Here is a 25,870-nt window from a genome sequence, read left to right on the forward strand (position 1 = left end):
TTGCAGTTTCTTTTGAATATGTGTTTGAGAAGTGGATTAAAATGAGGTCTTTCTTTATGTAAATATATTTTTAATTATATTGAAAAATTTTATTCTGTCACTGTGGTGTGACATGTTGATGTGCAAATTTTGGACTAAGTCTTGTATTGTAAATGCACTGAGGCTCCCATGTGAACATTAACAGCTTCTTCTCAGATCTCAAATATGTTACAGCAAATTCCCAGTGGAGGCTGAGTCTGTACTGCTGAGATCAATAAGTATTTTATCTTTGGCTGAGATGAATGGTAGATCAAGAATACCGCCTGCAGTGCTTTCTGCATTTGGCTTTACTTTCCAGTAAGTGGAAAGCCATGACAAAACATATTGGACATTAACTATTTCTTTTTTTTTGTTTTCACAGAATTTGAAAACTTGACCAAATGTGTGTCATCTCTGAAATGTGTCTTTAGAAATAAATCCGAGATTTTGCACAATAATTGAGGGAAACTTTTTTTAATAACCATTTTTCTTACTTTTTACCATTTTTCACACTTAAACAACGGTGTTTTAAAAGGAGATGCCCAGCTACTTTCAAAGCAATAAACAGTGGTGTTTTGTTTGTAATCTTTTACGTTGGGACAACGAAAAACAATCAATGAAAAGTTTAGAAGATTTGATGTCTTTTTTAGTGCGTACAAGTATTGATTAGAAAGTTTTTATGTGAGTAAATAGTTTTTAGCTGGAACAAAAGGAAGATCCAGTTTATTTGAAATACCCTCAAATCTGTCTGTATTTCTAACAGGGTTCCCCAGGTGTCTTCTGTGGGTTTGTTCTTAAGTGTACAAAAAGCTGTTGTGACCTTCTCACGTGCTCTTTCAAAGAAAGTAATTATGTTCAGGTATGTATCGTTCTTGCATATGATTTTCTGCATCTATGGGAAGGTGTAATCTGATTCTCTTGCAATTACAAGCTAAGACCAACATTATGTGAAGGTGAGCACACAGGAGGAGTCTGACTTCGGTGTGCATCCATCTCTTGACATATACTCGAATTTTTAAATGGCATATGAAATATTTTAAGTATCTCTGAGTAGTTCCCCACTGCTCTACTTCTCTGTGATTATTTGGCCACTTGCTTTTAGGCACTGGGAAGGAGGGAAATATTAGAAGAGGGGATGTGAAGATGGAGGGAAATGAGGCAGAGGGCATTGCACTCCTGAGGAGGAAAAGGGACAAGTGAGCCCCAAAGCTGGTAAACTGGGACAGAAAAGAGCATTGCCAGTGCTGTGAAGGGTTCAAAGGTGAGGACTAAGAACATAGCCTTCATGCCCTGGGACCTACGGAACCATTTGAAGAGGGGGAACGTGTGCAGGAGCTCTGTCATGGGTGGAAGGGGTGGGGGCCATGCAAATGTTATGAAGGGGTGGGTGTCCCATTCATTGAGACAGGGGTTGCATGCTGAACTTTTAGCTGTAACCCGAAAGGAAAAAGGCATGGATAGAGAAGCAGCAAAATTTGACTGCCAGATGCTGGAGGGGGGAGGAGAGGACCCATAAGGCTGGCAGGGTGGAAGAGAGGACAAGCAGACAAGAGGAGGACCAAGAGCAGGTGAAGCCACAGAAGATACCTGGTCAGAGAAGAGAGATGGTCACAAGTGTGAGAACCTGCCAGGAGGTCAGGGGAGATGCACCAGCAGTTTGGTCTTGTCTGGATATTTGTTGAAACTATTTTCAGGTCGGTTTGGGAATACGCACATTGACCTGATACTGTTTTCTACCTGTTTTTTCTCGTACTGTTTATCTATCCCTTGCACAATATGAATCGATTCATTGGTCTTTCACTCAATCCAGAGAAAGACAAACAGAAGGCAAGTGCGTGGGCTCGTTGTCTTTCCCCTCTTTCCCCTCTTTCCTTCTTAATACTCTGACAAAGCTGCATGGCAGAAGGTGACTGAGGCTCCTCTTGGGTTTGTTACGTTCTGAAGCCAGACATCCCCATCTAGTGGTTGTTCCACCTTTACTCACCGAGTACCAGTTTGGGGAGAAGGATGCCTTGCACACACACACAGCAGGAAGACCAGTTGTAGCCCCTCTGTTATCTCAGTGTTTCCCTTGTGGGTGTCTTAAACTGCTGTGAGTACACAGTAAAGTACTTAAAACTATTTTTTTTCCAAAAGGAAAATTTTTTTACTAGTTATAATTTGCATGTAGAAAATAACTTCCAGCTATATTGAAGGGTATTATTTTACTACTGCTTCTGACACAGCAAATGCACATGAAAATGTTTTTCTTCATAACTGTATGTAGAGTGGGAAAATAAAGCAGGATCAGGTTTGTTTGTTAACAACAAAATGACAAAAAGAACTGGTTGCTAGGCAGTACTTTGTGAATTAAATTATTACATTAAAGTAAAATCGTTGGGACCTTGTAGCACGTATAATGCAGCAGGAATATGATTGTGCATTACGTAGCCCTTTGTGGCCTTCCGGAGAAAAACATAATCACTTGTTTTCCCTGTTGGCGTCTTGCCGCCTACAGGTTTCACCATAACTCACTGGGTTTTGTGCCGTGTTGCTGATGGGCATTGGTGTTTGGCGGTGAGTCAGGAGCGGTTCGAGGCTGGTGTTTGTCCGAGATGTGTCCTGGTGAGGGCTGTAGTGCAGCCATAGGACCCTCCCTGCTTGCGAGGGAAACTCTGCTGACAAACGCGGTCAGGCTGTCAAGACCTAAGGTGGGGAGGCATTTTTAGGACCACTTGGGACCGGAGAGGGAATCAAGAAGGGAAGCCCCCCTGTTACGCAAAGGCAAACTCAAGGCGTGCGCCAGGTTGGCAATGACGAGCCCGCGGCTCCTTCCTCGCAGGAAGCCTTATAGTGCTTATAGGGGACCGTGGGGTCCCCTCCACCCGTGGACAGAGAAATCTTTTGTGGACTTGACTGCAGGAATGGAGCCAGAATGTTCTATTTCTCCTCAATCTTGGCCTTTTAATTCCTTTTGCTTCTCTTCTTGAAGGCCCTTTTGCTTTCTCTACATAGATACATATTCAGAGATCACAAGATAACTTGGATCCTTCTCCCTCCCCTGAATTAAAAACTCTCAAGGGCCAGTCAGGACTGGCTTTATGTCAGGTAGGGCCACAGCGTGCCCAGGCTTACAGCTGCCTGCAGAGTTTTTGGGGGTACTATCCACACAGCTTCCCCTGTCCGATACGCAGCGCCTGTCACAGCACCTGGGAATAAGTATTTTCTTGCTGTGTAAACGGAGCGCTGAGTTTCTCCCTCTGAAAATCTGGGCTGGGTCTTAAACGTCTGGGAAAAAAATTGCCTGGAGGCAGCTCCTGTTACGGATCAGGGACTGGGGTGCAAGGGGAAGGAGGAGGCGGCTGTTTATCCTTTCTCCTTCAGTGGGGAACATCTTCAGAAGTGCCTGGCTGAGTACTGGGTGCGGGAGTCCACTCGACTTCAATCGCTCACCTGTGTTTATTGCTGGAGATGATAGTAAGAACATGCAGCTGAAGTTCTGAGAACGTGCTCCATTTCCACCCTCCTCAAATGAGTACTTTTAACGTGTATTTTATATAGTTATTTTTCATAAGATCCCTTTAGTGGAAGTGTCCTACGCAGGCACTTTCTGTTCCCATAGCAGAAGCAGAACTGGGTTCCTCATTACATCTGCTTTTTTTTTTTTTTAAGCTGTTAATGACTGAAAAGCCATTGGGTGGCAGTATCAGCCAGCAAGCATCTCAGTTGCTGAGCTAAATGCAAAAGTCTAGGTAGGAAGGATTAGAAATGACAAGTTTCTTTAGATGGAAAAAATGCATTGGTTTGTATTTGAAGAGGCTGTGTTTAACGCCAAACCATATGTGTGTTGAAAATCTTCTGAAAACCAATTGTACCTAATGAAAAGATAGAATGCTTTACAACAGGTTTGTAGTTGCAGGTAAGGCTTTCGAACCTGAAGTTCTTTTCTGTGCATAAGTTCAACCAGAGAGCAAGAGGGCTCTCTCTGATTTTATGATCTAAATGCAGTGAAATGCCAAAAAACCCCCAAAGCCCAAACAAAAACCCCACCAATAAGAAAATAATGAACTTCCTGACTAGATCAGATTTAGGAAGGTAGTTACTACCTCTGCAATTGCTACCAAGACAGGTGAGGTTTTTTTGAAGGACTTGGCAATAACAAGTCAGCTGGTGTCATTGCTTTGTTGTTGTTAAAGGAATTATTCTGACAGGCAGAGCTCAGACCTGGCCTTCTGTTTTTAACCAGGGTGGTGACCTTTTTGCTCTTAATTTCTTCAAAAGCAGAAGTCTTAATTTTGTAATCTCAAGAATTTTTTTTTTTTTAAGTCCCTGTGAATGTAGAACAAACTGAATCACATGCTAAGTATAAGAGCAACTGCCGTGCAGGAGCTCTGGGTGGTGCATTGTGAGCCTTTGGGGTTTGCTTGCACAGGGGCTTAGATGCTGTTTGAGCATGGTGTTCCTGAGCTGTGCACACACATCAGGGTAATAGCATCTGGGCTTCACGCCATACATTTATTTTCATTTTGCTTTTATTCGCTTCTTAGTTAATACAAAGCTCACTTATGTGTTCAGCTTCACGACTGAAAAATAGTATTTGTGGTGACCCACTACTTAATTCTACATTTGGAAGCAGCAGATTTTAAATATCAATGTATTTGTAATGATGTAAAATTTGCAAAACTGACTAAGAGTGCCCACTTTAGCCTCTAATTCTAGATAAGGTTGTGTTTTCTGTAATAGGAATCGTAGTTATTTTTGTCGTGGTATATAGTGTCAGCTCAATTATAGGCATTTCCACAGAACTGCTGTTCTTTACGTTCATGTTGTTAACTCTCAGCACTCTCTTCTAAGTTCAGGCTGGCAAGACTGTGAAAGCCGCAGGCAAATTTTAACTTGCTCGTAATATCCTTCACTTCACAGACCCCATCTGAACGGGAACATTTTGTGTGGTACCAAAAAAAGCCCCACGATCGTGTTGTTCACATCTTGCTTTCAAATGCACCAGATAATGCCACTTGTTTAAGCTTAGTCATGTCTGGGGGAATGTCAGAAGTCTGCATCACATGAGCTGCTCCTCAGATTTCCCAGCCCGTATCAGCATGTTTTCCTGGGGAGAAGCAGAGTAGAGGTGTTACTAACATGGCTCATCCTATATATTAGTATTGATATTTAAATCTCAGGTTTATTCCTGTGATTTTCATGCAGCATTTCACATTTACATTCAGCTGCTTTATGTGAAAATACTTCCGTATCTTTCTTTCCTTAAGGTGTATGTATCAGATGGAAGAACATATATTCTAAATAACTACCCTGCTTGTGTTCTTTTTGACATTTTCAGTTCCTGCTCAGCCCCCAGACTTACCACCTTAGGGCAGCTTTGAGCCTGCCTTTAGCTTAATTTTGAACACTTGTATCCTCTCCACTGCATGATCTGTTTAATACACCTGGTGTTGCTTGTCGTCCTTCCCTCCTTGGAGATCAGGAGGCCGAGAGGGCCGTTGGCATGTCCTCGCTCGTGCTCCCGGTCAGCAGCCTTCTTCAGAGCAAACGTAGCATGCGATGGACAGGGGAAGCGCCCGATACAGTCTGGCCTTGTTCCCTACTGTCTCCTGCCTTCGCGGTGCTGGTGATAAATGCACCACGTACAGAGCCCGGAGGTGCTCCAAACTGGGCAGATCGTTGAGCCTTTCCTCCTCGGCATCACTTTCGGATGCTCAAGTGCCACTGTACTCATCGCGCCAGCTGTGCAAACCCTGCAGAGAATGAGAGGTGAGGAACCAAAAAGGTTGGCAGCACTGAAGTGCTGGGCTCTCATACGCCTTGCTATCGGGAGACTTCTGTTCGGGACCAGATCTGCTCAGCGTGTCTGACTGCCCCAGGGGAAGGTGCTGGCTCGGTTCCCAAGGACTCCGATCCTGTTTCAAGAGTCAGAAATTGATTGGCATTGCTTCCCAAGGCCTCGAGCGTGTGCTTTGTCTGTCCCGTCCCCCCGGTCCCTCCCTCGTGGTGCGTATGAAGTCGGACACCCCGCGTGTGCCCTTGTAGGGAAGGGTGTAACTATCTCGTTGACATCGGCTAATCCAGCCAGGCGTGCAAAGGGCCAGCAGAGTTTGACGCTCACACATAGCGTGGCAGTTGGCACTTGGGACTGGCTGTCTCCATCACACCCCCCAAGACCGACATACAAGACAGAGAAAGAGCTTTCGTGCATACCTCAGCACGCTCCTGACAAAGATACGGAAGAGGTGGGCTGTGGTAGCCCCATGTATTGAGCCGCACTCATTCCTACAGGAGAAAATAAACGAATCTTTCCTGTGCTGCAAATTAACGGCAGCTCTGCAATACTTTTAATTTTTACAAAAATCTGTGTGTTGTATTAGGTGAAAGTAGCTGAGCAGGACAATAAGTCTTGCAGTAAACACCATCCTGTATTGGTGAAAGCCTAGCTGACCATGTCCTTCTTTTCCAGAGGTATGGCCAAATGGGACAAAGCCCAGCGAAATGCTTTGTTACTGAGTTTTCATCAGTGACATCTAGGTAGCTCTTTAAGTTATCCATATGCTAAGGCTGGAGTGGACAGCAGAGCTTGATGTGTGTGTTATGCTCTTTCAAACTCCAGTGATGAATGGAGGTTTTGCCTTCAGTAGACAAATGAGGAGGCAAAAGCATCTGAAAGTATTACTGACACAAGAGACCACAGGCCAGATCACAGCCAGAAGACCCAACTGAAGGCTTACTAAATCTGCTGAGAGAGAGACTTCAAGACTGCTCTGTTGTGCTGGAGGATTTTAGGCAATCCACTTAGGTAATTAAAAAACAAGGCACCTATGGAAACTGCTCGAGCTCTCTCTCTAATTGTGTTTAACGCTTATACTATCTTCAGCTGCTGTCCCATCCACCAGATTGTTTCCTTGTGTGATAACGAACCACTCTATTCACTGTGGACTACAATACAAAACCCAGTAGGAATGACAGAAAAGTAGGAAAAACATCCTTAAAGCAGGTAACCCTCCTCTGCCTGTAGGTGGGAACCAGGCGGCAGTAGTGCGGAAGGCCAGCGTTTCTCTGCAGTGAAAGGTCTTCAGCCTACGTTGCACACATGGGTGACTGGGGATTTACTGGTCCTGTTTAAAATCTATCTGTTTTCTCTGCTAAATCGTATTTTCTATTGAGCTAAGATACTTGTGTTAAAGTATCTGATTAGTGCAGTGGTTGAACCAGCTACAGAACAAGTGTGGATGGTGGACACATGAGCAAATCCTGCACGCTTCCTTCTGGGCATTTGGAGGTTCACACTTGCTTGTCATCTCAGCTCGGTAGAGTTTTTCTTGACTAGAAAGCACCATTAAACAGTTGAGTCTGATGTCTGACCTTAGGTGTAACACAGTTATCTCATTCAGTGACACTCAGAGGGTGCTTTGACCCTCCCCAAACCAGGTTTTACAGCTCACGCCAGCAGGTCTGATGCCAGGGAGCAGGAGTGACCCTGACCCTGGCAGCAGCACTACACCGTAGTCTGTATAGTTTATATTGGCAGTTAGATTTGATGCTGCCGATCTCTGAAGCCTTACTCTCTACAGACACTTGAGCAACTAAAAAATAAAGTTAGAAATGCTGATATGGGCTTGTTTTAATATCTTAACAGCAGTAGCGCCCATAATCCTAGAAGACTATGATAAGGTTTGTCACTGTTTCTTGATGTTGTGTTAAAAAGTATTTATGAACGTTGAATGGGTTTGCTAGTAGTCCTCCAAAAATGTCGACCTCCAGGCACCCAGAAATTTTGGAATCGCAGTTCTGTGGAGTATTTCTGGTCTTTAATTTATTAGTTGAGATATAGACACGTAAGACACATGTTCAGTTTTCCTGTCTGTCATAAGTTGTAGATGAAGTTGTCTGATTCCAGTCTCGGTAAGGAAGCTGGTTTGCTGTCCTGGCCAAATCAGGCTGTAATGATGGCTGCAAAAGGAATTGTAGCTGGATTTTTATTAATCATTTGTTTGACTATTACTATACAGAGCAGGATGAGAGCTCAGGAGGAGTGACTGGCTGCGAGTAAAAGCAGAAAAAATACATGTGAAGTTTTCTGCATGAACTGTGAAGACAGCTTCTTTATCTCTTCTTTGTTGAGGGAAGAAAACACTGCTCTGAGTTGCTGCATATATCATTATAAAAGTTGAGTTGGATGTAGCAAACTCCTTTAAAAGAACTTACTTGATTGTTACAGAAATACGGAAATTCTTACAGCAGATCCAACCACAATTCTGTCTGTCTGCCAGTGTCTCATTTCATAGGGTATTATAGAAAGCATGACTATAAAGCTCATTTTTGTGGAATATGGAGATAAGCTTCTTCCAACCCCCACCCTGTAGATGGTAGTTTATGCCAGGAGATTTTCAGGCTCATGTTCCATCCAGACATCAGGATGTGTCATTTATTCAATAATCTTCTGAGTGGGGATGCTCCCATATCTGGAGATCTCTGTGCATTTTTGGTTTAAATTCTGCTGTTTAAATATTCAAATTGATCCGTCACATCCCTGCTTGGCTTGTATTGATGCATCTGACTTTTCAGGATGTTTTCCAAATGATGTACTGATGTTTTTTGTTAACGGTAGCACTACGATCCAGAAGCTCCGGAGATAGGGGCAGAATCTGAAATTTTTTGTGCTTGCTGTAATGAAAAGAGATTTTTAAATGCATTAAGAGATATCAGAGTCCAGAGATCATGCTAGACAATTTATATGAACAGGTTGACCTCTGAATGAGAAAGTCAGGCCTAAACAATCCCAAAATGTTAGAGAGCAAAATTTCCTGAAAAGCTGCACCACAGGACTTACAGCTCCTTGTCAGATATATTATTGCCTTTGACTCAGTGGTTTCTCTCCCTGTGTGCCAACTGCTCAGTTAAAATTTGTTCTCAGCTGCATTACTTCTTTTTTTTTTTATGTGATACAAGTGGTCTGAATTTTTTTTTTTTTCCCATACCCCGACTAATACTCAAAGACTGCCAGTGAGCCTTTCTAGTCTCACCAGCCCCTGGAAGCATCGTATTACCTTAGCAGAGGGTGTCAGGCGGTTGGGAGACCTTGCATGTGCCTACAAAGTGGGTATTGAGACTAGCACATCGTTCCTATCTGAAAACAATGAAGAGGCTCCCAGCTGAAATTTAACCAGTTGAGAGGCTTCACCGTCTGTCTCTGAAGTGGATTCACTTTCAAAAGTAACATTTATTTTTGACGACTTTTAATTAAGGTAGCAAAAAAGACTGAGAAGGCGCATTATAGCGAACGTTAACTGATTTATTCTGAATCGCAGGTCTTTCCTCAGGGAGGGGGGGTGTGGGGAAAGGACTAGCTGCTGGTCTCTTTCTTTTTTTTTTCTTTTTTTCCCCAGCTCAGCAGATAGATGAGGCGAGGACATGCCACAGGGATGAGACTTGCCGGATTGCCTGGAACGCTGTTGTTTTGGGGCAAGTCCTTTCCCAGGGTGTAAAGTGAAACACGAGTATCTGATGACAGATGAAAATGCAGGTTAGGGAAAACTGTAGAGCTGAGAGAGTGAATCTTTTCCCTCTCCAGAGGGATCAGCGAGCACGCAGCCTTGTGTGCTAGGTAGCGTTTTCTGGAATCAAATGGCCCGTGTTACTCGCCTGGCTTTCCTTCGTCATTGGCCTGCTCCGACTGGGTGGAAAAAATGCAAGTCCATCTGCTGACAGAGTCCAGTTGGCCAGCCCTGCCCGTGCCGCCGATGGGGCTGGCAGCTGCAGGCAGGGAGGAACCTGCAGCGTTCAGTCACAAGCCATATGCGGGCAGCGGTGAGGATTAGCTCTGCTCCTGGCCAGAAAGGTCCCAACGCGGTTCCCAGGCTGAACTCGCCATATGTGTTTCACGTGATCGTCCTGAGGGTGACATGAAATGGAGAGTTCGGATTCAAGTGAAAGTTGGTTTGCATTTCTTCATCCCGTTTAATGTAACGCAGATGCAGAGGAGAGCGTGGGGGTGTCTGTGTCAGGGGGGAGATGCGACAGGCTGCAGAAAAGCCCGCTAGGTTTTACTAATTCCTTCTCCTTCCCCTGGATTTTCTGCTGTTTCCTGATGGGAGTTGCATGTGTGAAGGAACACCCTTGGACCACCTGTTAGGCGCCTTTCCCCCTTCAGTCACAGTCTTCGCCATCTCTTAAAGATAGGGCCTTTTTGTTTGGAGAAAAGCCAGAAACTTGAACGGTAGTTTTCTCCTTTGGAGAGGTGGGGAGAGCTCTCTGACGTGGCACGGGAGGGAAGAAGGAAGGCAAGAAAGAAATTAGAAAACATGGATGGAGACCCCTCCGGGCTCCACTTTGAGCGAGTGTGAAGTACTGCAGAATTTTTATTTTTTATTTTTTTTTAAAGGTAAGAGGTGCGTATTCACAGGCTGATTTAGTTTGTGGTTTGCCTCACTGCAAAGTAATTTTGGAGACAGCATCTTCCATAGAAGGATCATGTCACATATAGAATGCCACTGCTACTGCGAAAGGTTTCCACACCAATGCTGTTAATTGCAAAAAGAAAGTTTAACAAGCTCTTGCTGTGTCCCAGGAGGTTAGTAGAGTGGCCAGCTAAACAGCTGTAAGAAGACTTGTCTGATGGGCTGAAGGGGCTAATGTTCCCCAGGCAAAAATAGGAATATTTGGCTTATTTTGTTCTTTGGATATGGGAGAACAGCTCACTTATTTCTTAATTGATGTATATACTGTAGTATGTTAGAAATAGGGACAGAAAAATAGCATTTTTTACGTCTATGTTTAAATTTTTGAATAATGTAATATATGGAAAAGATCAATAATTTTGCCACCCAGGTGTAAAGCATAAAATATTTTGGTTTAGGAAGGTGCAAAATTTGTTCTTGAAAAGCTTTGGTTTAACAAGGATGGGTCAGCAACGAGAAGAGACCTGCTGAGGTAACTCGTCAAATGCTGCATTAAGGAGGTGGAAGTTGTGCATTGCCTCTTACCCTTGCTTTAGAGTCCCAGCAGAGCCTGTGGCGCAGGTCAGCGCTCGTGTGCATTTGGGGCAGTGGATTAGTGCTGGATGATGAATTCCCCTTCTGTTGACTGTTTCTGAGCAGGCAGATAGCTGACTTGAGCAATAATATTAGCCCCAATAACAACAGTGTCTTTCCTCAAAACCTCAACTGTCCGAGGGGGCAGCCAGTCTGAAAACGGACAAATTGCTCAGTGGCTAAAACACAATGTATTGGAGTGCGCGCTTTAAGAAATTGTTAAAACTTTAGCTGAGTTAATGCTCGTTGCCTTCCAGAGCAAGGGCTAACTTTGTAAAAGTCAGTCCCTCTTAGTCTTCATTAGCGTGCCGTGTTCTTTCCACAGTTTGCCTAATTAGACTGTGACCCTCTCCCCGGTAGGATCCTGTGGCGTTAACACTGTGCAGAAACAGGATTTTGGTGCCGATACGTGAAGAGACCGAGAACATATGGCATAAACATCAACCGATATTGCTTGCCATCCACACTTGCTGCGTGTAATGCAACAAGACCGGCTCCTGGCAGCCACGTGATCCGCCTTCCAGTCCTCCGTTTGGGGTGGGGTGGGGTATTTTTTTTCATTCCTAAAGTTGTGACTTTCTGGAAGGAAGCTCGTAAATAGTTGGGGCGCAGAGAGCAGGTAGAATGTCAGCGGGATGTTACCGGGAGGCACGTGCGCAACGCTGACATCGGCTCCTGGCCGTGCTTCCTCCGCACCGGCTCGCTGCTCCTGGCAGCCCTACATGTTGCGAGAAGGTAAGATCACGTCGTGTCACCCGCGTCCTCCCACCGCCGCGCCAGAACGCCCGTCTCCCCCGTCTCCGGCAAGGAGGGACGCTAATCTGCCAAGCGGACTATCTTAGCGATCTTTAAAACTTAATTCTGAAGTACGGCTCTTGCCGTAGCGAAGGGAAAAGGCAGGCATGTGCGGCTCTGGTGGTAACAGCTAACTGGGATTTCAAATTAACGATACGATCTGGTTTGTGCAGTAGCTTCTTATAGTGCTTAGCTTTTTGTAATACCAGGGCTTTTATACTTTAAAAAACATTCCACACCAAATTGTATCCTATTGATTTGCCATGGTTAACCACCCTGGAATAAGCCTCATAGTCTGTGTGAGTAGACGCAAAGCAGAATTATATTAATGTCGTTTACGACCAGTGGGCAAAGAATTATTTGCAAAATGTGGAAGACGTCAAAATACCAAAATATTTCAAAGATGGTTGAATTTGGAAATGCTGTCATTAGACTACGAATAGACTTCCTTGGAATAAAAAAAAGAATCAGAGCAACAATTTTTGTTTGTTTGTTTGTCTTTTTGTTTGTTCATTTTTTTTAATAACTGATACTTTATACTTTAAGACAGCTTTTTATTTTCAGAAGTAAAGCCTGGGAAAGAAATAAGATAATTTTAAAGAAAATAATTATATATTTTTTTTAAAAAACAATAGTGGTCACAACTTTCTTAAACGTCTTTTCACACAGAAAACTGAATCTGAGTTCCAGAGTGTTTTGCGATTAAAAGATACATCAGTAACGCAAGGTGTAACATCTACTATGCAGGCCAGCGGAATGCATTAAAACCTAGTTTTCCTTAGTTGTATGAGCTACTTAGACATATAGACTACAGTTACTAAGCAGGGCACGTGCATTATAGTAAAAATGGACAAAACCAGCAAGCAAAAATTAAGAGGAAATAATGCACTGCTTGACCAAAAAGTAGTGGCCAGCCATCTGCTTTGACAGTTTTGTCAGCAGGACTGGGCAGATGCCCAGCTGAGTGTCGTGGACGGGTTAATATCTTCACACTTTTTCCTTCCTCACAGCTGCCACATGCAGTGCTCTGAAACCTGATATTTTTCATCAAAAACTGATTCTTATTTTCCGTCTTAGTATACTAATCAATTTTACCGTGCAGAGCTTGGAGCATATTAACTGTCAGATACTCCTAATTAATACTGAAGGCAGACAAAAAGGGAGAACAAAATAATTGACGTTATTTAATATAAAATGCCTCTCCCAATTTTGTTTCCTTTGTGGAAAACTCTTCTGGTCCCTGTTCAAGATTTAAGCACTGGCCTGTTTTACATTTTGTTTCACAAGGTTGATTGAATGGCAGTTTATTATTCAAGACAATAAATTAAACTTCTCAAAGCCAAAGAGTTCCAGCAGTTCTGGCACAGGCTGTTTTCTGCCAGAAGGAACATGCTCAGGTCTGATTCATACCAACTGTTGCCCTTTAACATAAGAAAAATAAATAAAACCTCCTCTATATCTTTCAAGATTCACATTAAAATTTCTTTAGCATAGAAATTGGGATGTGTTAAAGAAAAAAGTGAGCAACAATCATTGCAAAATGCATAATGAAAGCTTCTAGGCTAAAATATACTGCGTATTACTTCCATGTAACAGTATGAATATTATGACCTAGTATTACAGGCTGATTTCAAAGAGATCATGAAAAGAAAGCAATCTTCTTTGATGTTTTATGCTTAAATTAAATATAACCGAAAAGGGATACAGGAGCATTGCTCTTGCTACAGTGAAATCAGGAAAGGCTTTGCAGCATGCTTCAGTAACAGCTGAATTAGGTCTGGCCTTCATAAGATTCATGTATAATTTATGTATACCAGTAATGCGTGTGGGTATGTAAACAATAGGAATTTATAACATTTATGTGCTTTTAAAATATACATAAAAGGAAAACTGAAAAATAGGCCTAAGTATATAGTTATGTAATATGTATCTTAGGAAATCCGCAGAGGTTCTGGTTTTCGAATCAGAAATCTAATTAAAAAACAAGCAAAGCTTTGTTTTCTTTTTTTTTTTTTAATTTATTACTTTAAATTGCCTACTTTTAAATATTAGTGGTAAAGAGAAAGTAAATCATGTTGGTCACTTTAGATAGGAGCTATTCCAGCATTTCTCCTCGTGCACTCTTGTGCTATGGTGGTGAGTAACACATAGTATTTAAAAAGCTTTTAGAAGAGGTGGTGATATTAGATTAATTGTGAAATGGTTGTGATGCTCCTGGGTGACTTTTAGTCTCAAGCTGTCACTTTTTCAGCTGACCTAGGGTACAAACAGGAGAGCTCGGGTTTGCACGTGATTTCTGTAGCCTGTGCCATTACCATTATGAATGCTAGTGTTCCCCTAGAGACTTATTTACTAATACCTTTTTTCATTAACCTTTTCAAATATATCGAGACTAATATTTAAAAATAAAAAGATAAAAAAGGTGAGTTTAATATTTTTGGGTTTTTTTCCACAAATGCCAATCCTTTCTTTGAGCACAAATGAAGCTACTTAGAAATAAAAATCTTTCTTAGCACTTTACCCTTTCCACAGTTCTGTGTCATTTTCCTGTCTACAAACTGAAGATATTACCTTTGTAAAAGGGCTTTTATATTGTCTTATATTACTGTGAAATAGAAATGGTTTATTCAAATGAGGAATTATCTGCCTACCACATTATGCTTCCTACTTTCAAAACACAAATGAAAATGGCTGTGCCTCCAGGCAGTGCGAGATATTGATACACTCAAACTTATTATTTTTGTAGTGGTTAACAATACCATGCAGAAAACACATTAGCAGAAGGTGCGGTGAGATATTACTGTAATATCTTTTCTAGTAAGTACTATAAACCAAGGATTATTTTTCAGTTGGGCGTTTGTGTATGTGCTCGTGTAAAAAGCCTTTGAAGGGTTTCTGACTTTTTTTTTTTTTTTTTAAAAGGCTGCGTTTTCTTTTTTCCCTTAAGTTATAATAAGCTTTCCAAATCATTTCTCCCCAGATTTCTTTTATTTTTGAGGGGAGGGAGGCTGGGAGCAGCACTGTGAGCACCGAGCCATGCGGCAGAGCAGCAGACAGGGTCCCCGAAGCAGGGGTGCGTTTGCTGGAGCCGTTCGCCCCATTCCCGCCGGGGTTACCTGGCTCTGCCAATGCTAATCCCTGTCCCGGCCTCTTTGCTCACCCTACGGATTCGCATTACTGTCCATACCACCTTTTCTCCTGCTTTTCCCCTCCCAAAAGGCCTCCTGGGCCCCTCGGCCTCCAGACAAACAGGTTGGCAGGGATAATCTGGCCTGGGGATTTTGCACCATAAAGGGTATTTGAAGCCCAGAAGATAAGCACTGTTGCGGGAAGGGTGCTGGGGAGGCAGGCGCGGGCAGCGTGGCACTGCCAGACTGTCGCAGCATGCCCCAAAAGCTCCATAAAACTGACGCGATTTCTTTGCTAATTTAGATCTTCGCAACACGTTACGGAGGGCACTGATCTGGCACTATCGCTATTTGTGACAGTTTTTAGCATGCATTTGAAATAGAGGTTTTTAAGTACATTTCTTTAACTTCAGTAAATAATTACATTTCCTTGGGAGGCAGTTGCAGATAGATGGTTGCAGTATAGCTAAAGGAATTTGTATGGCTGCCTATTGAAATTTACAATGTACGTGTGCACACTAATTCACAGAGAATGTGAATCACATGCTGTGGCACATCATCAAACCCAAACAACATCTAAATGTAACGAAACAAAATGGTAACTTTCCCAATTTCTGAAAATCGTTACCTATAACCTTTGGTTTAGGTGGTACATTTGGTAGACTACGTCCCTTACTTGAAAGGAGTTGAAATTCGTCTAATTAAATATTTATGGAGAGATGCGTTGCATGAGGGAAAGCAGAGATAAACCCAGTATACAATCTGGCATTCGATGCAATATAAGAAACATATTTCCAGGGTAAAATGTGTACTGAAAAACAGAGGGAGGAATCATGATGGACAGTGCAGGCTTCACTGGTACCTGGTTTTGTTGTTCTCTCGCTGTAAGTGCGGACTGTTGTCTATGGCACTGGATTCAGCATTTGAAAGCAGCTAAATCAAACAGAAGCAAAGGTTGCTGTAAAGAAATCAGAACATATAGGTGATTTTAAACAACAATACAAAACAACTCTCCCAGAACTATAGAGCAAGAGTTGTTAATAAGAAATGAGTCTCACCAGAGATAATCCACCCTTTTATTCTTGAAACTGGAAATAGAACAGTTGCTTTGTATTAGCAGAAGTGACTGTCAGGGAGGAAAGAGCATGATCTCTTCAGCAGGCAAAGCAGAGCTGCAAGGTGGATAAGATGTCCTTGAATTACTGGTGTTTGGACAGAAAATGGGAAGGTGCATAATGGTTCCCTTCTGGGGAACAGTCTTTAGTCTATTTGACACTTTAATTGATGACTTGGGTGAACACAGCATCCGTTAAATCTGCAGCTAGTGCCAAGAGGAGAGGATTTACAAGTGATCTGGAGGCAGCGCAGGAATCCAGAGTAATCCTGACAAACCGGATCTGACATAACCTGAATGCAGTATTGATGAGGACAATATGAAATGGTGATATGATAGATCCATTGGACAGTCAAAAGGAGAACGGACTGAGCTAGCCTTTGCTGTGTGGGCAGTCAGACCAGCTGAGCTCCAGAGATCCCTCCCAACCAAGGTCTCTGGGCAATAGCTTTTCAGGAAAGGGGCTGGGATTAACAGGGGACCATGGGGCTGTGCTGTTATGAAGAAAAGCAATCGTACTGGGTATTAAGAACAAATGCAACACACAAGATGTGCGGAGAAGGGAGCTGGGGTGGTTGTGGAGAAGATTTGATAGCAGCTGCAGGAAGGTAAGAGAAGCCCTTCTCGGTGTGCATGGGAAGACCGGTTTATGCTGTAAGCAGAGAGCCACCATAGGCTTTAAGAGGAGCTTTGTAAGACTAAGGGGAGTTGAGCAATTAATTGTCCCTGGAGGTCGTAAAATCTCCACCAAAGAAGGTTCCCAAGAGCAGATTAAATAAATATGTCACGAGTGGTTGAGTTCAGCTCGATCCCACCTCAGGAGCTGGGGTCCTCCTAAGATCACTTCCAATTATATTTCTGTGATCCCAACCAGTCCAAGATATAGCCACTGTGTTTGCCCTTTATCTTATCCCTTTCCCAGTGGAAATTGCCTGACTTCTCTGCATATAAACAAAGGCAGAGAACATTTTGGCTGAAAGTTTCAAATGAGCAAAAAGGACTCTCGGTAGGAGGCAGGCACTTAACTCCTGTCAGCTTTGTAAACCTCAAGTTTAGCAGCTCTGTGATAACATTTTACATTTCATCTTCCAGCTAACTGTTAGGTTGGATGATTGTCCAGATAATAGAGTTTACCATTGCCAAACATATGCAAAATTCATTGGCAAAGCACATGTATACATTGGCTGACGTTTTATTTTACTCCCTCAATAGTATAATGGCAGGCTTTAGAAATCGTTATTTGGGATAAGAAGGGTTTTACTTGCAGCTTATAAATGTATTAGAGTAGCTTAAGGTTTTTAGTGCTCCCCATCATTAGCTGAACTTACTGTGAAACATGATCTCTTTTTTTTTATCATTTCTAACCAGAACTCAGCAAAAAAAAAAGTGCAGCAGCAGATGACTCCAGAGCTTAAATTATAAAGGTGGAGGGTTTTTCTCTTTTCAGCAGACTTTCCAAGCTTTTCTGACTGAGAAAGTCATTTTACTAAAACCCAAAGAAAATAGTTCTTGTGGAGCTGAAAAGAAAATAAACAGTATCGGCCAGATGCAGTCTAGAGTATAGGAAAAGGTTCCTGTGTCCATTTTTTAACCAATGCTCTAGTCTTTATTGACATAAGTGCTGAGTTTATTCAACAAGCAAAAATGAACATAGACCCTGTATTCTTGATGGGATCAGCAAAACAGCAAAACATAAAATATCATTATAATAATTAATTATTATAATAATTTATTTATGTTGTTGAGATTGCTGGACTTTGTCTTTACGTCTACCAGTGTTTGAAATATGCCTTTGCAGTTCCCTTGGGTTCAAGAGGCCGAATTCTGTCCTCACATACAAACATATAATCTCACTGAAGTACTGTCAAGTGGTGCGTTGTTATTTGAAGTTTATCCCTAGTATCTTGTCAACTTCATCTATATAACAATTAATTTGTTTATTTTAAAGTTTATTTTTATTTGCTCTTTTAGTACAGCAGCAGTTGTTAGAGAATGCAGCCCCATGTGTTTTGAATAAATGATACATTACAGGGAAGGGATGTTTGCACTTCTGCATAACAGAATATAATTGATTTTGTGCTTGGCTAATTAGGAAAAGGTTCTCTTTGATGTATTCAAGAGTCCTGAATTAAAAATTTAAACTTTGCTAACTGTTAGAAAAATTGATTCAGAAACAGCGTTAATGGATGAAAAACAGCATGCTGTTGCAAATATGGTCTCAAATCTAATACTGTGCTAATGCAGAGTAGTCATACGTCCAGGATACTTGGGTATCTTAATATCCTTGGCCATTTTAATTCTGAAATCAACACAGTAATACAGACGGCTTGGAAAAAGGTGCACATTTTGGAACAAAAAAATATTAAGAATTTATCTTTCAAAGTTTTTCACAGGTAGATGTAATTATATGTGAAGGCAAATGTGTTATGGGGAGGGAATGCAAAAATCTTAGAAGACGTGCAAGATTCATGGAGAATGCAAGAAAACAAATTCTGCACTGCTATGAATTAGTCTTTTTTTTTTTTTTTAAAGTATTCAGATTCACACCCTATGCAACATTTCAAATATTTGTGACTAGAAATACTTCCTAAATAAATAGTTGCAGCTAAGATCATAACTTTATTAGTTCAGATTCTTTTGTTTATTTCTTAGTTTTGGAAGGTTCTGGGCAGCACTTTAAAATCCTTAATTTGTCATTTGAAAAATCAAGCTCCAGGTTGTTGGTCTGTTCTAATAGACATGTTTTGTGTTCAGCCTTTTCATCACTCTTGTAGACAGGATTACTCAAATAATCCAGCCATCTAGATACTTTACCTCCAACCCTCTGTGTTGCTTGCTGTTCTTGGATGCTAAAAGCATAATAAGGATTACAGGGGTAGCAGATGGGCTGAACTGATTTATGGCAATATAGCCTTGCTAGTGTTTGCAGTCTCATTGTGAGTATTGCAATAGTTGATGCCTATCTTCAACTCCTGCCTTTCAGAGCTGTGCAAAAACTTGCCTGGTTTATGGCTTTCTTTGTGGAAATTGTATGGCAGCACTCCTGCCTGTCCTTATTTTGGTAAAGACAGACCATTTCTGGCTTTTCTAGCTGTGCAAAGAGACCGCTGGTGTAGTGCAGCTATACAACTAATGTTAAATAAATAAACGAAGAGGACAACTTGTGTTTACTTTTTACATCGCTGACCTTATAATCGGGAATGTTTTGCACAGGATAGAGCTAACTTTGGCTGACGCAGGCTAATTCCCGGGGTGCTCAATGGAGAATGAGAGCTTCATTCAGCTGCTTCAAATCATCTTGCGGCAGAGACCCCCCACAAGCAGGTGGGGGCTGCGTTTTAGTAACCTGAGGACAAGCTGGGGTGGGAGATGTGTGTGTATGAGTGGTGAACGGCCCCCACAAAATGCCTTAGCTGAGTGCTATCTTCACTTTGTGTTTGCAGTTTCCAGTAGTTTAGTAAATCTGTAGCAGGATTATTTACAAAATGATGTTATCAAATACATAAATATTATGATTGTAGAACAGAAAGAGGGAAAGAAATTTTCAAAGCTGTGCACCTTGGTCCTGTGTGTCTCTTATGTTCTGTATTTCATAACAGAAGAGAAATCCTCAAATTTGGGTGTCGCTCTAAAAGATGCTTTATACACAGCTCTTCTCCCAACCTTTCATCTGCATATCTGCTTTTCCCACTGACCCATGAACATACCCTTCCTTCTTTGCCTTGATTAGATGATAAAATATTCTATTTCTGCTGTGGGAGGATAAAGCGTGCAACCTGAAACACCCTGAAATCTGGAAATTCATAACAGACAGCTGGATTTTGAAGCTGTGGCCATTCCCAAACCTATTGGTGCATGGGAGCGACCCTCCTCACTAATTCTGTCCCTCTGCAAGTGGCTTGGAGGCTGCAGCTTCTCCTTATGGCATTCATTTTTCTGCAGGTAAGGCTCCCTGCAGCCCCCCAGCCCTCCCCACTGCTGGCTTGCAATCCTGGGCTGAAGCTGGCAGGTGTAGGGAGCAGGGTGCTGCCTCTCTCTGCAGCAGGGCCCAAAAGCTGCTGGCCTGAGCTGGCCGGAGGCAGCCCACCATGCAGCTGTGCAGGGCACTCCTGCCTTTGCCTTCCCTATGCCCAGCTGCAGAGCCCAAAAACGACCGCAGAGCTGGGCAGCAGCAAGCGCCCCGGGCATGGCCGGCCGGGGGTGCGCTGGCAGGGCGCTACTTATGTGCTGGGGGGTTTCTTAGAGACATTGCTCCAAAGTTGGTCAAAATATGAGGAGGCTGAAGGAGCTTCAGGGCTGGCGGCAGTGTCGAGATGGTTTCGCTGGAGAGAGGGAGCCCATGCCCACGTCCAGCAGGTAGCCGCCAGAGTTGGGAAGCGGCTGCAGCTGTTGGGATATGCAGGCTGCTGTGTAGGCTTGCAGCACTGTGGAATTAGATTGCTGGGAACAGGAGTCATCTGCGGCTCCTGACCCTGAAAACATCATATGCTGGCTGCTGGCATATCTTTTTCTTTTAAGACCACCAGGCAGTTCTTATTTGCATGCTCTATAAAGCTTTTAAAAAGAGTTTTACAGCTTACTTAGCATACAAAAGGTATAACTAGCTATAAAATGAAACAATTGTCAGGACTCTGGCAACTCCCACGCAGCACATCATAAGCCAGGACGCTCCAGATGCTGGTGGCACAATAAAACCCCGGGCACAGGGTCATGCCACGTCCCTCGGTGGTGACAACAGCATGCATGCCAGTGTGGGATCCTCTGCTCGCGAGGGGCTCCTCGGTAGCTTTTATGGGTCCTCAGGATCTCACAGGCTGGGATTTCTGAGAGCCTTCATGTTGTTTTGACCGTTCTTGTGCCCTGACTCGCATCTGTAATCAAATGTACAGCAAACTGCGCTGTAAGTGCAAGTCAGAGGGTAAGTGATGGAAACCACACGGGAAAACAAAAGGCACCTCAGCTCTGAAGCGCACTGGTGTCAGCTTGTGCTGGCAGGGAGTCTCGTCATTACATAATGATGCACTCATCCAAACGGCGTTTTGTATTTTGGGAGACAGATGTGCCTTGCAGTTGCTGGTGGAAGTTAAACCTTAAATATGAAACCCATTCATTTTCTCTTAGTCATACTTTGGATTTAAGCAGATGTTTTCCTAATTTGTGGTTTTCAAATGTAGCATGCTGACAAGACATTTATCATTAACTACAACTTCATCCATGCAGTTTAGCAAATTGGCCAATTATTAACAGTGAGGGTTGCGTGGTGGTTGATGCATAGCTCCTGCTGCTTTGAAAGGCCTAAATTGAAACTCAATACATTTTTACAATATAAATTAATTGAGCTTTGGACCACATCCCTGTTATTCCAGTGCTCTCTGCTCTCATTTTCAGAATGAACAGCCATTTGTAATGCGCTGAGTAACTGTGCTGTCCACGAGCAGGGGCTCCTGGTGGTGCAAAAAGTGATGGCTAACATTTTTCTGGTAGGGGCATGAAAATGGCTGATGGTATCCCAGTGTACGCAGTACAACATACGGAGGGAGCACAGCCACGGGACAGTGTGTGTACATGTGGACCAGGCTGGCTCTGCTACAGATGATGCAGAAGGCATCTTGGAAGGGTGCGGGGGGGGCAGTAAAAGCAGGGTGGTGCATCCGCCTTGGAAGCTAGTGCTGCCTAATATTTTCCATTATAGCATTTCTCTTGCATTTAACTTTGCTAGACTTTACCCATTTTTACTTACTTTTTTCTGTTTTATGTTCGCCGAGTTTGATGGGGCGGAGGGAGGAAGGGTTGTCGGTGGTGCTGTGAACTGGTGAGATGTCCCAAAGGTGCTTCCCAAAGCCAGGAACCACCATATGCCTGAAAATACCATCTCCTATTTTCCCAGCTCTGGAATTCAAGCAGACAATTTAGTCATCATTTATTCATCCCATGTGCGAGACCTGAAGGAGAACACTCAATGCACCTCTAATTTCTAGAAAGTATAAGGACCTTGTTTTTTACCAGCTGGCACTGCGGAAATTTTGTGCTACATTCCAGCTGAACTGGGAAAACTCTTCAGGACAGTTTGTTCATAGTTGCTCCAGCTTCTGGCAAATATTAGCTTTTTTTCCTCCTCTATATTTGCATCTGCACAACAGGGAAACTACATACTTTGTTACAGAACAGGCTGCAGTGCAGATTAATTAAATGAGAACTGTAAACAGTTAAAATAAATACGTGTGGGGTATTTCATCTTGCTTTATGCAGCTAGATGTGCTAGGTGTGAAGCACCTACAGGGCTGGCTTTACGGTCCCATTTGATGTCCTTTTCTTCATATCCCCCTGCTCTGTGGGAAAAGGGAGTAATGTCAGCATCACAAAATCAGTCAGGAGCTGCAATGTCTCAGCAGGGAGGTAGGAGGTTGCATAAAATGCAGAAAAGAGAGAGAAAAAACGTAGATTTGGGGCTCATGTTGCCACTGTTCCTGGTCTCCATTAGAAGTGTGAGTCCTAGAGGTACTTAAAATGAGCTGAAGGCCTGATCCACAGGGCTGCAATGGGGGTTTTAAAGAGACATCTTTGGCACAGTTGTCTCCCTAGTAACTTTTTGATTGGAAGGGATGTGGCAGCAGATGTTGAAGGGAAGACGACAGGTTACGGCTACGTTGTCGGTCGCCGCCTTGCTTTTCCTGGGTTTAGATAAGCTAAATCTCCAGAAGCGGCTGCGTATCCCATGCCAGCCTTTAGCCGGAGGTGAGCGCGGGCAGACGTCGGGCGAATTCGGCTAACCCAGATCCTGATCCTTTGCAGCGCTGCCAAGCTCCTGGAGAAGAATCCGTTCTCCGTCGGCGCCGCGAGCCCCCTGCTCCCCTCGCCGGCGAGCCTGCAGCTGGCGCAGCTCCAGGCGCAGCTCACGCTCCACAGGCTGAAGTTGGCTCAGACCGCCGTCACCAACAACCCGGCTGCCGCCACCGTCCTCAACCAGGTGCTCTCCAAAGTGGCCATGTCCCAGCCGCTCTTCAACCAGCTGAGGCACCCCACCGTGATGAACGCCCCGCAGGGCCACGCCGCCGGGCCGCCGCAGGGGCCCGGCATCGCCGGCGCCAGGTTCCCCTCCGGCGGCATTGCCTTTCCCGCCCAGAGCCCGGCCTTAGCCGCGCCGGGGAGCGGCCTGGGGCCTGTGCAGGCCCAGACCCCCAACGCCATCGTCGTGAACCCTTTCGGAGGCGTCATGGCTCCGACCTCCGGCCAACAGCCCGTGGTGGTGGGTCTCAACAAGGCGGGCGCCTCCACCTCCGCCGCCGCGGGGGGCTTTTACGAGTACGGCAAGCAAAACGCCGCCGCTGCCGCCCCTCAGGCCTACGCCTCGGAGGGGGACCAGCCCAGCCAGCACGGCTTCCTCGCCGGCGGGGCCCACGCAGGCTCCTCGGCGGCGGGGCCGTGCTACGAGGGTCGCTTTGGGGCTGCCAGCCAGCTGCAGCACGAGGCGGCGGCGGCGGCAGCCTTTCCCAAGGAGGCCTACGGGGCCACGGCGGCACAGCACGGGGCGGCACGGGCCTTCCCCAGCGACCCGCACGCGGGCTCCCATCCGAAAGGAGATCCCGGCCCCGTCTTGCACGGCAGCGGCGCGAGCAGCCAGTGGGAAAACATCCCTAATTTCCCCGGCCAAAACAAGCCTGACCTCGTGCCCGGCGACAGCCTGTGGCCGTCGGCGAGTCAGCAGCAGTATGAAATAAGAAACGAGCTCTACGACCCCGAGGAGCCGACACCTGACACAAAGTTCAGCGCGGCCGCCCCCCCCGCCTTCGGCCGCCTCAACCACAGCAAGCAGAGCTTCGGCAGCCCTCGCATGAGGCAGAAGGAGGAGCGGAGCGGCGGCGCGCCTGACCTGCCCGCCCGCTCCCTGCCGCCGCACCAGCTGGGCGACCTCCGCGGCGCGGCCCCCCTCCACTTCCCCCACGTCTGCGCCCTGTGCGACAAGAAGGTCTTCGATCTGAAGGTGAGTGGTTTGAAGGTGCCGCCGGGGCACGGTTCGGACCCTCGAAGAGGCTGCCCGGCCCTCGATCCGGCCACCAGCTCCTGCCACCCCATCGCCACGGAGGTGCCCCGAGAGAACAAAGGGCCACAGTTTTGCTTAGGGCGTCGTGCATCTGTTTCACGGCGATTACTGGGGTTTCGAGGTCTGGTTTTGTTCCGCATCTCGCCGTGAAAGACGGTGAGATTACAGCGCTGGCGTGAGAAACGCGAGGTCTGGGCTGGGGTTGCAGCTCGTCTCGTGGCCCCGATCGAGGGGAGGAGGAGCTTACAGCCGATCCCCCGCTTCCCAAGCCAGTCTTGTAACCGCACGTCTGCAGTTTCATCTGCCTCTCCTTTTCTCTTTGCGTTTCTGATCCCAGAGGCTTCCTCCGAACAGCCTCGTGGAAGCAGCTTGCTTAAACGAAACAGTGCATTTTGATAAAATTATTTTAATCGTTCCTCTGTTGGGATCTCTTACTCCTTCTAGTATCTCTGAGGAAAATTTAGGGCTCAGGGTCCCCAGCAACGTTGGCCTGGAAGGAAGAAGCCACTCAGCACGTGTGGTGTCAACCACAGTCCCGCTTCTCTATTCATACGGCCGAGGGAGCTCCAAATTCAACCTCACCCTCAAGAAGCAGCTTCCCAGTTGACCAGAGAGCCTCCGTGCTGGGTCACGTTATGTAGGTCAGGTCTGGAAAAGGCCCCTTACAGGGCCCTCTGAGCCCCATGGCCATTCGTGGGCCCTGGCTGGGGTTGTTCTGGCCTCCTGGTAAGCCTTGCTCAACAAGTCCTCACGACCTTTTCCATCGCATCACAGGACTGGCACCTCACTGCAAAGGCATGTGTTTTCACGCTGACGGTGGCCTGACAAAAACATAGCGACAACATTTATACAGGAAGGAAGATGGCCAGCAAATTAAATAGTACCTGATACTTACACATGCTGGGGCTTTGGGGTATTTGGATATATATTTGCTCTTTCATGTTTCCCTTCTACTCTTCGAGGAGCTGCTTGCAAAATGGTTTGCTGTGGTTACTGCAGCTGCAGGGCTGGTCTGAAGTAGCCCCTGCCTAGGGCATGCTGGGCATTTCTTTTTTCATTAAACATTTAAAAAGGGCAGGGGAAATGTCATTACAGTGAGTTTCAGTTGATCTGTTTGTTGGTGTTTAACACACTGCCTCATTTGGATTGTAGAAGTGTAAATAGCTAAATGTACTTTAACAAATTTACTCATCTATCGAAATGAATAAACGCTGTCCTGGCTGCTCTGTGTGCTGAGCACCTGTTGTGGTTTAACCCCAGCCAGCAACTAAGCACCACGCAGCCGCTTGCTCGCTTCCCCCCCACCCGGTGGGTTGGGGGAGAGAAGAGGGGAGGGGGAGGAGAAAGTAAAACTCTTGGGTTGTCATAAGAACAGTTTAATAGAACAGAAAGGAAGAACATAATAACGATAATAACAATAATAGAATGACAATAATAATAATGAAAAAATTGGGATATACAAAACAAGTGATGTACAATGCAATTGCTCACCACTCGCCAGCTGATGCCCAGTTAGTTCCTGAACAGTGATCCCCCCCAGGCCAACTCCCCCTAGGTTATATACTGTACATGACATCACACAGTATGGAATACCCCTTTGGCCAGTTTGGGTCAGCTGCCCTGGCTGTGTCGCCTCCCAACTTCTTGTGCCCCTCCAGCCTTCTTGCTGGCTGGGCATGAGAAGCTGAAAAATACTTGACTTCGTATCAACACTTCTTAGCAACAACTGAAAACATCAGTATGTTATCAACAG

The 25,870-nt window shown here is 44.7% G+C and overlaps 1 protein-coding gene across 8 annotated transcripts in view; it reads left to right on the forward strand.

Moving 5' to 3' along the window:
• The window catches only part of RBM20 (RNA binding motif protein 20), a 108,894-nt gene that overhangs the window by 56,861 nt on the left and 26,163 nt on the right, over positions 1 to 25,870 (forward strand). For all 8 annotated transcript variants that reach the window (XM_069796953.1, XM_069796955.1, XM_069796958.1 and 5 more), the window contains exon 2: positions 22,869 to 24,057. In XM_069796953.1, coding sequence (XP_069653054.1) covers positions 22,869 to 24,057 — 1,189 coding nt within the window. The remainder of the gene's footprint in view (positions 1 to 22,868; positions 24,058 to 25,870) is intronic.

Source organism: Haliaeetus albicilla, chromosome 11 (genome assembly GCF_947461875.1).
Source record: "Haliaeetus albicilla chromosome 11, bHalAlb1.1, whole genome shotgun sequence".
Lineage (NCBI taxonomy): Eukaryota > Metazoa > Chordata > Aves > Accipitriformes > Accipitridae > Haliaeetus > Haliaeetus albicilla.